Genomic DNA, 13,294 nt, shown 5'->3' on the forward strand with positions numbered 1-13,294 from the left:
TAGATTATCCTACCCATTCCCCTTCGAAGACTGTGCCATTTGCATATGTCATGACACCCTTACCGCATATCTTATTTGCCAGAAAGTGCCCCACATAAACATCTCCATTTGCATACCTCAGAGTTCCCTTTCCGTGGTACTTACCATAGCTAAACTCTCCTGTATACACGTCTCCACTCTTCTGCCGACGCACTCCTTCACCGTGCGGCATCCCAGCAGCAACGTTTCCTTCGTAGTAGTCTCCATTACTGTATGTTATCTTGCAGTCGCTTCCTTCCATAACGTCATGGGCGAACGTTCCCTCCAGGACATCTCCGTTGATAAGGCGCATGATGCCCTGGCCGTGCTTCATGTTGTTAGCAAACTCCCCCTCATATCTGTCGCCGTCTCTGTAGACCAAAGTTCCTGCACCCCACATTTCGTTTTCTCTCCACATTCCCTCGTAGACACTGCCATCTGGAAAGGTCATTTTACCGAGTCCGCTACGAAGATCTTCCTTGTACGGTCCAGTGTATGTACTGCCGTTAGGATAATTCATCGTGCCGTGTCCATGCCGAAGGTCGTTAAGAAACTCACCTACATAAATCTTCTCTTCTTTGTATATTAGAGTGCCACTTCCACAGCGCTTATCCTCTTTATACTCGCCTTTGTACTTTAGCGCTCCAGTAGACAGGTAGAATGCACCACTCCCATGCCTCATGCAATCAAGTACGTCGCCCTCATAGTAGTCTGAGTTTGGATATACCATCCTGCACTTGTGGGCAGAAGGGGTTATGCTGGGGTTTGTCAGGGCAGAAGCATCGGCGTCTACCTCGTCTAGGGCCAAATTGTATTGAGCACATAAGTTCTCGGACGGGTCTGTGTGTCCTTTGTTGAGCAGCTCTATCCTGGCAGAGCACAGCGTAGAGTAGTGCTTCTTAAACTGCTCTGGTAATCTCTTAAGCTGCCAATGGATTGTAAGAAACGTGGTAGTTGATGAAAGAAACGCCTTTCCGGCTCCATAGAACACTCCGTAGACATATTCTCCTATATATCTAATATCGGAGCTTTTGAACACAATCTCCACAGTATCTTTCTCGTTACCATTCTCATATGTGTTTTCCATTATTATTGGCTGGAGAGGTTGTATGGTTTTTTCTAGCACACCATCATCACTTTTACCGTCCTTGTCGCGTCGCTCTAACACCCGAAACCGGTTAGATGTGCCGTTGATGAATTTGACAAGCTTTCCGGATGGGACTCCTTTGACGTATCTTCCTGTTTCAATCTCTCCCTGGGAACTCAGAATAGTCTGATCACCGCACAGGTTGTCGTTCCTGAAAGCCCCAATGACTAGCAACCCGGATCCTGCTGAAAATGCCTTCCCGGCCCCGTGTCGTCTATCTGCGTAGAAGCCTCCACGATATATGTCTCCGTTGACATAATGCACGACTGCAATGTTAGACGATGTAAGTGTAAACTCATAGGGATCCTCACTACACCCAAGAGTCAGACAATAGCTAGGCTCCGCACTCTCTGGACCATGATCTTTCGAGGATGCAAACCTCATTGGGCCGGCGTATGTTCTTATGTGACTGTGTGGGCCATAAGGCCTTGTCTCGCTATGAGCGTAGATCAAAAGATTGTACCCCCCGTGGGAGATGTCTCCCTCATAAAAGCTAGCTGTCAGCACATAGTTATACATAGGGTTTGTCAGCTTCCCAAGCCCAGAAAACTTCCCTCTAGAAAATCTCCCTTTGTAGCTGATTCCATTAGAATATTCTAGGAGGCCTTCTCCGTGGAAGAGGCCGTCCTTTAAAGGGCCTCTATAATGGTAGGTATTATCTGAAACAGTGTATACTGTACATGCACCAGCCTGAGCTTGCTGTATCCCTTTAACTACCCGCCTGTTTTGCGGGTCTGAATATTTAAATATCACCGTGCAGTGCTCTTGTGCCTTTCCATCCTCAAACTCACCTTCTGTTAGAGTGTCTTCTGCGCTGCTATAATATGTGCCCACACCCGTTTGCTTTCCTGCGATAAACTGACCCTTGTACCATGAGCCATCACCGAATGAGAGTGTTCCATCTCCATGGGGAAGCCCATTTGCAAATTCTCCTACATAGCTAGCATCACCCATCCTACCATTGTTTCCATAGGTGATCTTGCCTGCACCCTCCAGACGCCCTTCAACGAAATTCCCTTCGTAGATGTCTCCCGTCGTGGTCAACAGCAACCGCCCGGGGCCATGTCTAACATTATTGTAAAATGCTCCCACATATTCTTCTCCTTCACTGGGAAGTTCTTGGCGGGATTCTGGGCCATCACGGCGAGACTGCACAAAAATCCCCTCGTACCGCTCCTGCAGTGTTGGTCGGCCATTGTGATCTCTTTTATAAAGAGACAGAACTCCGTGACCCGAAAGGACATTATCACTGATTGGCCCCTGGTAATTGAAAAGTTCCGATGATATAACAATGCTTTTTCCACAGAGCGTTAATTCAGGACTAATATATCCTTTGTAGTTCGCTAGAACTGGTTCCTCGTAATCAATCCCTAGTGCTTGGAAAAAGTTTTCTTCCACAAATGAGGCCTCCAAAGCTATCTCTACTTCCCCTTGAAAAGAGCATACACAAGACAAGAGCTGTTTAGAGCCTAGTAGTTCTAAAAGCCTGTAGTACCTAGAGAGATTGAAGTAGTTACATAGCTTGTACAGGTCTGGCTTCTGAGGCGAGGTCACAACTCCTGAAACAACCCCTAGACCTGGAGCAGTTACTTTGCCTTCTAGCAAGGGAAGATCGGCGTCAAATTGGCCGGAGTATTCTACTAAGAGCTTGTCATTGCATTTCAGAGCAAACTCTCCTTGTCCCCTGCGTCTGCCGTTACGGTACGTCCCCGAGTAGAGGAGACGTAACTGCGAAGATCCTGTGTCAGACGAGTGAACAGAGATGTCCATGGTGGCCTCTCCGTCTAGTATGGAACTATTGTAGGTCCCAGTAATTGTTGCAGTGCATACTAAATAAGGAGCTTCTGCCTGAGAAAGCGTAGCATACTCTGATTCCACTTTATCCTGAGTAAGAACGGATAGCTCAAGCGATCCATCTAAGTAGCCATCTGCGAAAGACCCGGTTGCTAAAACAGCAAGCCTGGTGTCAGGAAATTGATAGAACATAGCTCCAGTCCCTGTCAGGCGCATATCCTCCAGTGTTCCAGCGTAGAACTGTGGAACGAGGCTAGTCAAGTTGCTAGGATCTAGGGTAACCGACTTCAAGTTACACGTTTGCACATCTGTCAAAACAGCTTGCTCGCTATTGAGGTCCTCTCCGGCTAAGATCTTGGCCACGACAGTTTCAAGATTATCTGCCGAAGCGTTGAAGAAAGATACGAAATAGGAGGGTGAAAACCTAGAAGGATTGGCCCTTTTGATTGGCTGAAGCTGACTAACAGTCATGAGGTCTGACGGATCATCAACCGTATCTCTGGCAGCTCTGGAAACAGAAAGGGATGTCTTAAGGCAGAGCTTCCGCATCGCACTCGTCACTAGCGATGGGAAGGCATTCGGTGCACTGCAATACACACGATAGCGAAACGTATCCACCTCAACTAGGACAGGGCATTGTGGCACATTGTGCTTGAAAGAACCAATGGTTCTGCGGGCTATGTGTTCATTGGTTACTTTGTCTAAACACATGTAATCCGTGAGGACGCCAGATAAGAACGTATCATCCTCAAATTTTCCAACGAAATGATACAGATTTCCAGCCTGTTGTGTCCCCCGTCCTGATCGGAGGCCACGAACAAAGGTCCCCTTGTAAACTACCGCCAATCCTTTTCCCGGGAGTGTAGATCTTCCAAGGCGAGAAACACCTGTTGTTTGAAGGAATGATTCTATCACGGAAGCCTCCACTGTTGAAGATTGACAGACAGAGCTATGTTGAGGACGGAGCGCCGGATTGAAGCCCATCGAAAGGGTGCCCTCCCCCGTTATCTGATCATCCTGTGCAGTACCACTAAAATAGAGGTTATTGCAGATTATGTCAAGGTCTCCCTGTCGCTGGCACATAGTATCCAGTGTAAACTTAGACTTATATGTAAGCGCGTTATTGGCCCTATCCTTAAACTCAATAGAGATACTACATGCGCCATGGAACACATTGCTTGAATATTTGGAAAATGTGATCGCAAGTTTGAAGTACTGAATTAGGTCGACTTCACTTGATTCCAAAATAGCTAGGTCCCCTGTATAGCTGAAAGCAACGGTCCCAGTAGATGGGATCCCAGCTACATAATCTCCCGAAAAGGTGAACTGGTTATCGTACTCCACCTCACAGCTACCGTCCAATACCCCGGCCTTAATAGACCCTGTATAGCTTACTATTAATCGAGGAGAGATACATGAAGAGAGAAAGCGCATAAGCGGCTCCACTCTAGCGTTCCAGACACTCGTGTAGAGACCATCTTCATAGCAAAGGAGGTAGTCACTGAACACAGACACGCTATCGGGTTCTAGCAGCCCCAGAATAGTGTTAATGGTGTGTCTGGATGGGTACTTATTGGATCCCTTTATCACGTAGTGAGCTGCTCTGTCCTCTATCTTGCCAGAATTGAACTGTGCCTCATAGATGCCTCCGTCTGGAAGTAGAAGCCTTCCTGCACCGCTATATAGGCCATCCAGAAAGCCTCCTACGTAAATTGTCCCATCCTTATATTCTATTCTGCCCTGTCCTGTCTGTTGTCCATCCGAAAACTCTCCTTTGTACGTGTACTCTTCGGTTTGCAGCTCGCCACTGCCATGAAATACCCCCTTAGTGAACGCACCTACGTAGTAGAAGGCAGGGGTTTTAAGGGTTCCAGAGCCATGGTAATCCCCACATTCAAAGGCACCCTCATAGTGTGCCTCACCCACGATATCCAGAACCCCTTTGCCATGGCGAAGGTTGCTTTTCCATTCACCTTCGTAGTAGCTCCCGTCTTTATACGTCAAGATGCCTCTACCCTCACGAACATCATTGGCCCATGTACCCTCATAGACTGAGCCATCGGGATAATGGCACGTCCCTGTGCCGTCACGCTTCTCTTGCCTGTATGTTCCTTCGTATACCGTACCGTCCTTATAGCGTGTGCGGCCCTTTTTAAACATCTGAAGAGACAATCCTTTGGTTTTATAGAGGTTTATGTCTTGGTCCTTAAGTATCGTTCCATTGGATGGTGGCAGATCATAGTACATCCAAAGATAAACTGTGACTATAGCTATAGGCAGGAGATGCGATTTATGAAAACGGTGCTTGACGGTAAGCAAAGTCAATCTTATAGCACCTTGGTCGCCAGAAGGGTGTATGGATATTACACTACGCATCAGCTACTACTTGTGGGAGAACATGCTCTCGAACAAAAGCACCTGCTGCCTCTTCCCCGCACGCAAGAAGAATTGCTGCCAAAATGGCTTCAAATGTATCGCCATAAACCTTGCTGTCAGGCTGTATTTTCGGATGGGATTCTATAATAACCTCAGAAACTACAGAAGGAAACCTTTTTGTCAATCTTCCCAGTACAGAATTTGTTTCTGCAGATTGCCGCATGCGTGTAAGAGCGCCCTCTGTGAGCGTGGGGTGGAGAGCGTGGAGATGGAGAGCAAGGCTGCACTTCAGGAATGCGTCTCCAAGAAGCTCAAGTTTTTGGTACACGTGAGGAGTTAGTGCTATTTGCAATAACCGAATCAGGAAGGGGATAGTGCCACTAGGAATGGGTACGGCCAGAGATCTGCTAACTGTCTGAGCTGCTATATGCTTACTACCTCCTGATGACTCATATGCCAGAATCTTCTCATAGAGAGCGAGAACCTTAGAAGCAACGGGCCCTGTAGGGGTTTCTGTGAGCGACCCATATAAAACAGGACACTGCACAGAGCGATGATAGATATATAAAACAGGTATAGTGGGCGGACAAGCCGACTCATTCTTATCAGTTTGCTGTTCAACATAGAAGCCTGGAGAGCCCAGCCATAGGCCTCGAGCCAAATGTGTCATTATGTCTATAACTGATACGACGCCGCCAGGTCCTGATAGGCCTGAACGATGCGAAAACTGGATACCAAGTCGGTACCAATCTAGCATGTCCTCTGCTGGAATGTCTCTGAGACGCTCGAGAAACATAGTTGACACCCGCGAAGAACAGAAGACACTAATGCCTTGCTCACAAGCATAGTCCACAAGGCTTCTGAATTCATGCGCCCCCGCTTCTCCCATGCAAACACGCTTTGATGCCTTGGTGACTGCATCTGGACAGGCAGATCCTACTGTCTTGGAGTGTTCGGGACTCATAAGCGTCTTCGCAAGAAATTCCTCACAGCCATAGATTCCATTAGGTCCCGTAAAGATTGATCCAACGATCTCCTCATACATATCTGCCCATGTTTTGCTCTTCGCCACAAGGTTGTTGGAAAACTCCGCCAACTGAGGAAGTCCAAGCGTTTGTACAAGATAGTTTAGAGCCTCATTGCGAACAAGCTCCATCTTTAGCTCAACAAGTGTTCCCACAGACGCATCTGGAAAAAGGCAAAGGAGGCGGGCAGTCACGATAAAGCCTAACACAGCATCTCCTAGCAATTCGAGTCGCTGGAAAACATCGGTGTGACTTACACCAAAAGGCCCAAAGGGTGTTCTCCAACCGGCAAGCCCTCGTCCACGCCCCTGATCGAGCCGAAGTCCGGCAGTGATTGCAAAGTATCGCTCGCCACCGATCCGCCCACAGTCAGGAAAGCTTTTATCCAGGGCACAGATTGTATTCTGTATGTCACATATGTGCTTAGCAATCTCTGGTAGAAATTGAAGCGCCTGGACCCTGATTAGATCAAATTCATCTGGCAGCAGTAGGCAGAGCTCAGGCGGCAGGAAGCGAAGCTTGGGAGCCAAATCATCCCAGGATCCAGGCGCGGGAATCTGGTGGTCTTTTAGATCGTCTAATCTGACTGCTGCCACAAGCGGAAGATCTGCAGCACGCAGGTGAATATTGTGGGCTGTTGCATAGTATCTCATGTATGTTATTGATTCATTTGCTCTGGTAAAGTAAGAAAGGCTAGTTTGGGTAGAATCGATCCCAAGAACGACATAAAGAGACCAGCTTATTTCGGGAGTTGCAACCATACGCCCATGGAGGGATGCAGATAAAGTGGAATAGTCTGTATATTCATCTGACAAGCGCTTTGCATCACACATGAGTTGTGCAGTGACCATTAATGCACGCAAGTCCAGAGGGCTGGTAGGAGATAGTAAGGGTAAAAATGCCAGGGTGGCGAATTGTGGTGGATTGGATATAAATCGAGGGAAAGTGTATTCATTGTGAGGCATTGTTGCTCCAATCTCAGTCCATGAAGCAGGAAATGTGGGTCCCAGCAGCTGAAAGAGAATGGACTGATACACGGCTACTATAGTTGCATCAGTTCGAGAGAGAGACACCCTCGGACCCGCTTCAAAGTACACCTCTGCGGCGGGAAGCCCTCGGCCTGCACTAACCTTAAACCCTGGCAAGGTGCCCAGGTGAGTGTCTAGAAGTAGCAACCAGTGGGATGGTCCTCTAGTAGTCACAACTGTGCAACAGTGTCCCAAAGCATGCATTCCTACTAAAAATCATGAAGGCCAAGCCCTTTTCAATTGACTTGCTCCCACGCTTTATAGCACGCCTGGACGCGCATGGGGAGATGGCTAGGATTGTCGTGGGTAACTCTACCCCCCATGGCCCCATCGCTGCGACAGTGACTGTCTCTGAGTCTTCTGTCTCTCTCGTGCGACAGGTTGCGCGGCCGCTTTCGTATGGCCCAAATATGAGTGTAACGACACAGAAGCTTACGTTCATGCTGATTCATCGGCTTGGATCCCCACGGCAGCACTTACTTCTAGGATTCGAAGATGGAACTCTGGTCATTCTCTGTGCTGAGAGCGGGGTGCTCGTGGCTGCTGCACGGCTGCCTTGTGAGAATCCAGTCCACTCAATTGCATTTGATGACATGGGTGGGATTTTCGTGGTTATGACTGCAGTTGGAGGTGTTTACAGACTCGATGGTATGGCAGGAATCCTTGCAAGTGAGCGCCCTCCACTGCTGGATCTACAGCGCTGCAGCACTCTTAGTGCCGGAAGCGAGGTCTTCACATGTGGTTTTATCCCCGGCTCAGGAGGGGAGTCACGGCTTCTGATCCTTTATTCCTCTGGGCGGATTGACCTCTTTAGTACTGCAGCAGACACATTTCTTCAGCCAGAAACAAACAGATCTGTCACTCTTCCAGTCCTTGGCGCAATGAACATTATCACTGCAGCGCATCTATGCCAACAATCCAGAGTCCTCTACGTTGGCACTTTCAATGGGTCTGTGCTTACGGTGCCACTGGACACTCTCACTCCCGACACCCATTTGCCAGATTGCGGCGGGCCTGTCAGCGCCATTTCCCCCGTTGAAGACGGGATTTGCGTGGGAACTCTTGGTGGCCGGGTGCTTTTCAAGGACACTACGATCTATGAAGACACGCACTGCTCCATATATTGCTTGGAGGCTCTAAATTCTCGGCTTCCCATAGTCTTGGCAGGAACCAGTGTATGGTCCCTCATATTAGTAATGCTTTAAATATTTTATTCCAAAGATAACTCGGCAAGACAGCGCGTGCATTGACAGGTAAAGCACCACTGCGCAAGCTCACGCCGACGCTCGACCACCGAGCGACCCAGGTCCGTAATATATGAGATATAAAGTTCCTCTTTTTGGGCACACGGCCGCAATAGAACAAGCGTGGCTTCGCGCGCATTTTCGCTATCTCCAAAAATAACTTGAGCATTAGGTGTGCAGCTGTGGTTGCAGCAAGATATTAGAGAATAGAGGCCTGCGCCTATCTCCTGTCCGGTCTTATCCTCTATGCTATAGCTATTTGTTAATAATATGCACACAAAATAGTTAAACATTTGAGCTCCCAAAAGTGTTGCCCTCGTTAATAGAAAATAATGCTCCGCAAATGATACGTCTGGGATAAGTTTCTCGAAAACACGACCTATATCTGGAAAAACCACATTGGGGAGGTTTTGTGAAGAACTCAGCTTTGTCTTCCGGGCCTGATTTCCAGGCTCCAGATATGCATAGTACATAAATGCGTATTGGAGGCTCAGTGCTTCGTCCTCTATCTCCATTAGATACGCGGCCTCTTTGCACATAATTTGGGCCATAATCTCCAGGACGTTATATGCAGAGAAGGGGGCACATAGCTCTGGGCAGTCGTGGATGGTATGCAGAATATCTTCGGCGATGTCTGGCCAGAGGGAAACACATAGGGCTACATGACCAAGAATGTAATGCCGTTCACGACAATTCTCTGAGCAGTATTCATGCCGACACGAAAACGCATTTTCCTTGCGGTGCTTACATGGAACGGGCTGGCCTTTGATTGAAGAAAGACAACAAAAACAGTAACGCTTCTCATTGGTGGGCTGAATGACGTACTTTGATAGTGAATTGCGAGCCGTTAAGTCCAGGCGTTCGCGTGGAGTCTGGACCGCGGGGCTGATCTGTTCCCGAGGCGAATCAAACTCATCGTGGGTACGGCCGTGTTGACTGCTTGTTTGCTTATCGGTATAGACCTCCTTGACATAGGATGGGTGAAGCCAGCAGATTAGGGGGTTTTCAACAATAACCTGTGTGCCCTCTTCGGCATTTTCGGTGAGAAATAACCCTTTCATTTCACCCTGGCGGAAAGTGGCTCGTTTGCTCAGTCGCTTGTTTGCGCGCGACCTCTGTCCAATGAGTGACCGCCTCACCTCTAGGTTCGTACCCATCAGCAGCTGCGCATAGTGAGCATATAAATCTGTATTCATTGCAAAATTACTTTGTTTGTCTAATCAGTAGTTCTTTGAAATCTCTCGGCGCGCTAGAGCAATAGATAAAAGGGAAGTGTGTCCGAAGAAACGTGCACGGAAATTCATAGTCAGAATAAGCCTTGGTCACCTTAGTACTGTAGCTGCTACCAACAAGGAAGCTCCGTACTGTCTCTATGCTTCCTTGCAATATGTATACAAAGTCTATACATTCGTTACTAGCATTGCTAGATCTATGCATACTAACTTGGTTTCTATTCTGAGTTTCTATTCTGAGATAGATACTCTTTCAGAGTTGTGCCGTTAACAGAGTGTTACAGTGGTCAACAGCCCATATGCTCCAATGCATTAAGCGATGTATGAGTCTGCAAGTCTAGAGTTCCTCCATAACGACTCTTAGATGCTAAATTGATGTGCCAACAGCCTTCCAGTTATGGCATGGATCTAACGTGGATCTTAAAAAAACATGAGCGAAGAGGGCGGACAGGTGACTGTGTTGGGCTCGTTTCTATTGGCCAACGAGACTCGTCTGCCATTAGCCTACAGAAACAAGGAGCGTCTTGGTGCAGCAATGCTACGCAGATGCGCTAACGAGATAGGAGGCGAGTTCGACACAGACTCCGCAGATATTGCTCATTTAGGACCGGTGGATGATCTCTCCGCACGAGAAGATGAAATCCTCTTAGACAGGGATGTTGCTGCGCTGATGAACATGGACGAGCTCGACCTTCAGAGACTGCTGGAAGACCTCGAGCAAGAGGTTGACCGCACTTTCAGCTCTGATGTTCTCGTCCAGTGGGCTGCCCGACGCCCAGAAGCAGTCGCTTTTGCCCAAGATGACGAGAACTACAAGATGGCAACGGAGTCCATCAGGGATAGCGCTGGAACAATTTGCATGAAAATGTATGAAGATATAAGGGAGAAGAATACTCTGGAAAAGGACCTTGTGCGGGTGTTAGATCAAAATATAGCAGAACTTCAGTCAGCCGCTCTTCAGCTGACTTCTCAACAAACAAGCGACGTAGTCGGGAATGTACGTCACTCGCTCATACACATAAAAATGCGTCTCGATGAGCGCCGCAGACAATCTACCTCGAGGCGGGCGTGTCGGGTTAAGAAGGCCGAAAGGAAAGAAATGTACTTAGCCGTGGCACCAAGTGACCAAGAGGCCCGCTTGCACGAGCTGAGACAACGGGTTGCACACTATATAGCAGCTGATGCAGGCGTGTAACACGTCCTAAAATAAATTGTACTATTTATTTTTAAACAGATTGGTGTCGGTGGGAATTGGTTGAACAACTGCGTCTGTGTTCAAAAGAACAGACGAAACTCCCAGTGCAGAATCAAGTGCAGTTGTAACTACTTTGGTTGCATCCAGTATGCCTGCTTTCTCCATGTTAACAAATTGCCCATTCAGGGCATCAAAGCCATAGAAGTTGTCCGGAGAGTTCTTTATGGCTTCAGCCACAACGTGGCCACTTGCTCCTGCACTTTCAGCGATGATCCGGGCAGGTTCATGAAGGGCAGCGATGAGGGCTTTGTGTGCTGCGATAGTCACCGGGTCTGCTACCTTTCCTTCGGCAAGCTTTCGCTCCATTACCTGTGCTGCACGCAGAAAAGCTACTCCACCACCCGGCAAAAGTCCTCCCTCAAGAGCAGCCCGGGCTGCAGAGAGAGAATCTATATATCTATCTTTCTTTTCCTCTGCCTCAAGCTCTGTTTTCGCGCCTATGCGGATAGTACACACCTTACCCAATAGTCTGCCTATACGTTCATTTAACTTACTCCGTTGATAGTTGGTGAGGTTATTCGATTCTAAAAGAGAACGCAGACCCGCGACACGTCCACGGATAAGTGAGTTGCAGTTCTTGTCGTCATTGAAGTGTAAAACTGTATTTGCTGGTGTTATGATTGCTTTGTGACAGGATCCAATATTAGAAAGAACCGCGCTTCCCGGAGCACTGGCAGTGTGGAGCTCATCTGAGATATACGTCGGTATCCCCACTACTGCTGCAAGATCCTCCAGTACGCCCTTCTTAACGTCTCCGTAGCCTGGAGCGCGGACGGCACAGCAACGCACAGTACCTTTGAGTGTATTGATTGCGAGTGTACTTAATGCGTCCCCTGTCACATCCGATGCTATAATAAGAAGTGGTCTTTTCTCTTTCACGCAACGTTCCAGAATAGAAACAAGAGGAGCTGCTGAGGACAGAACTGTGTCGGTAATGACCACCAACGGGTTGGTGAGCTCAAGGTAACGGGAGCCTCCCAGAGCGAAATAAGGAGACAAAAACCCACTTGGAATGGAGCATCCGTCGGTAACGTTAAGCGTGTCAATGTCTGTATATCCATCCTCGACAGTTATTGTTCCTTCTCGGCCAACAGCCGCAAATGCGTCAGAAACAACCTTACCAATTTTGGGGTCGTTGTTGGCTGCAATTGTGGCCACGCTATAAAGCATCTTATTGCTCTCAATGGCTCTGGATTGCTTTCTTAGAGATTGGAGGCAATCTACACCAGCTGAATTGAGAGCCTGGAGTAACTGGAGATTCCCTAACCCACTTAATGCATACTTGTTCATCTCATTGACTAGTTTGCCGGAGAGAATAAGAGAAGTTGTGGTTCCATCCCCTGCCATGGTATTTGTACGAAGAGACGCATCTTTAATGAGGTCGGCACCCACGCCTTCCAGTCCAGATAAATTAATTGCTCGTGCAACTGAGACCCCATCCTTCGTCACCTTCGTGGTGCCAGATGCACTTCCATCTGCCAGAATAACTGCGCGTCCTCGGGGGCCGAGTGTGGTAGCCACAACATCTGCAATGGTCTTAATCCCTCGGAGAAGTCCCGACCGCGCATCCTCTCCACTAATGACGGAGGTATAATGCTGGAGCATTTATATGCTTTAAAGCATTGGAAGGTGTCAGCATCTGATAAAATTTACACCTCCACAGTAGTAGCGACGATAGTTGATTGATCGAGCAAACCAATCCCACTGCCATTTCAGTGCTGCCCGTGCCTTTTCTTCTCTTCGCTTGCAAGAATGTCACTTTCGCTAAGGACGTTCTTGTTAAAGGAGGGTATGCGTACTGTCGCTCCCTCCAGCATGCTACTGAGTTTTACTGCACACGAAAGCCGCGATGTGGGCTTGGGGTTGGGTACCTGATCTAGGAGAACCGCTTCTTCCTTTGTCGCTCGCGGAATACGCTTGTACGTCTTTTTGTCCAAATAAACACCGCAGGTACCACAGCCAAGGTGTCCTTCGCACGCGTCCTGAATGGGGATATGCGCAGCCTTGATGGCATCTAGTAAGCTCTGGCCGACAGCACCTGAAACTGTGTGTTCCACGCCCTGTTGGACCACTCGGAACGTTATGAAGCGCCCTGTGTGTTAGTTGTTTGGGTGGTTCTCAACATAGTTATTGACGATAGTAGAGACATGGAGTCTCAAGTTTTAAAATGTTCAT

At 48.2% G+C, this 13,294-nt stretch overlaps 7 protein-coding genes across 7 annotated transcripts; 2 read left to right on the forward strand and 5 right to left on the reverse strand.

The window, feature by feature from the left end:
* Nucleotides 1–4: 4 nt before the first annotated feature.
* On the reverse strand, nt 5–5,119 carry GL50803_0024712 (putative Phosphatidylinositol-4-phosphate 5-kinase; the record flags this gene model as incomplete). The annotated part of the gene is made up of 1 exon (XM_001705486.2): nt 5–5,119. One exon carries the CDS (start codon nt 5,117–5,119, stop codon nt 5–7), a length of 5,115 nt encoding a protein of 1,704 aa, XP_001705538.2.
* A 208-nt stretch (nt 5,120–5,327) lies between these two features.
* Nucleotides 5,328–7,592, reverse strand: GL50803_00103887 (Dicer; the record flags this gene model as incomplete). Its single annotated transcript, XM_001705484.1, has 1 exon — nt 5,328–7,592. The coding sequence occupies one exon, from the start codon at nt 7,590–7,592 to the stop codon at nt 5,328–5,330; it is 2,265 nt and encodes a 754-aa protein (XP_001705536.1).
* A 14-nt stretch (nt 7,593–7,606) lies between these two features.
* Nucleotides 7,607–8,593, forward strand: GL50803_00103888 (uncharacterized protein; the record flags this gene model as incomplete). Its single annotated transcript, XM_001705483.1, has 1 exon — nt 7,607–8,593. One exon carries the CDS (start codon nt 7,607–7,609, stop codon nt 8,591–8,593), a length of 987 nt encoding a protein of 328 aa, XP_001705535.1.
* Nucleotides 8,594–8,598: 5 nt separating this feature from the next.
* On the reverse strand, nt 8,599–9,828 carry GL50803_0017036 (SET domain-containing protein; the record flags this gene model as incomplete). The annotated part of the gene is made up of 1 exon (XM_001705482.1): nt 8,599–9,828. The coding sequence occupies one exon, from the start codon at nt 9,826–9,828 to the stop codon at nt 8,599–8,601; it is 1,230 nt and encodes a 409-aa protein (XP_001705534.1).
* A 466-nt stretch (nt 9,829–10,294) lies between these two features.
* GL50803_0017037 (uncharacterized protein) lies at nt 10,295–11,059 on the forward strand (the record flags this gene model as incomplete). Its single annotated transcript, XM_001705481.1, has 1 exon — nt 10,295–11,059. The coding sequence occupies one exon, from the start codon at nt 10,295–10,297 to the stop codon at nt 11,057–11,059; it is 765 nt and encodes a 254-aa protein (XP_001705533.1).
* Nucleotides 11,060–11,080: 21 nt separating this feature from the next.
* GL50803_00103891 (Chaperonin 60) lies at nt 11,081–12,724 on the reverse strand (the record flags this gene model as incomplete). Its single annotated transcript, XM_001705480.1, has 1 exon — nt 11,081–12,724. The coding sequence occupies one exon, from the start codon at nt 12,722–12,724 to the stop codon at nt 11,081–11,083; it is 1,644 nt and encodes a 547-aa protein (XP_001705532.1).
* Nucleotides 12,725–12,831: 107 nt separating this feature from the next.
* GL50803_0027266 ([2Fe-2S] ferredoxin) lies at nt 12,832–13,268 on the reverse strand (the record flags this gene model as incomplete). The annotated part of the gene is made up of 2 exons (XM_001705479.1): nt 12,832–13,211; nt 13,247–13,268. 2 exons carry the CDS (start codon nt 13,266–13,268, stop codon nt 12,832–12,834), a joined length of 402 nt encoding a protein of 133 aa, XP_001705531.1.
* Nucleotides 13,269–13,294: the final 26 nt, after the last annotated feature.

The sequence above is a fragment of the Giardia intestinalis genome, chromosome 2, assembly GCF_000002435.2.
Source record: "Giardia intestinalis strain WB C6 chromosome 2, whole genome shotgun sequence".
NCBI classification, from domain to species: domain Eukaryota; phylum Fornicata; order Diplomonadida; family Hexamitidae; genus Giardia; species Giardia duodenalis.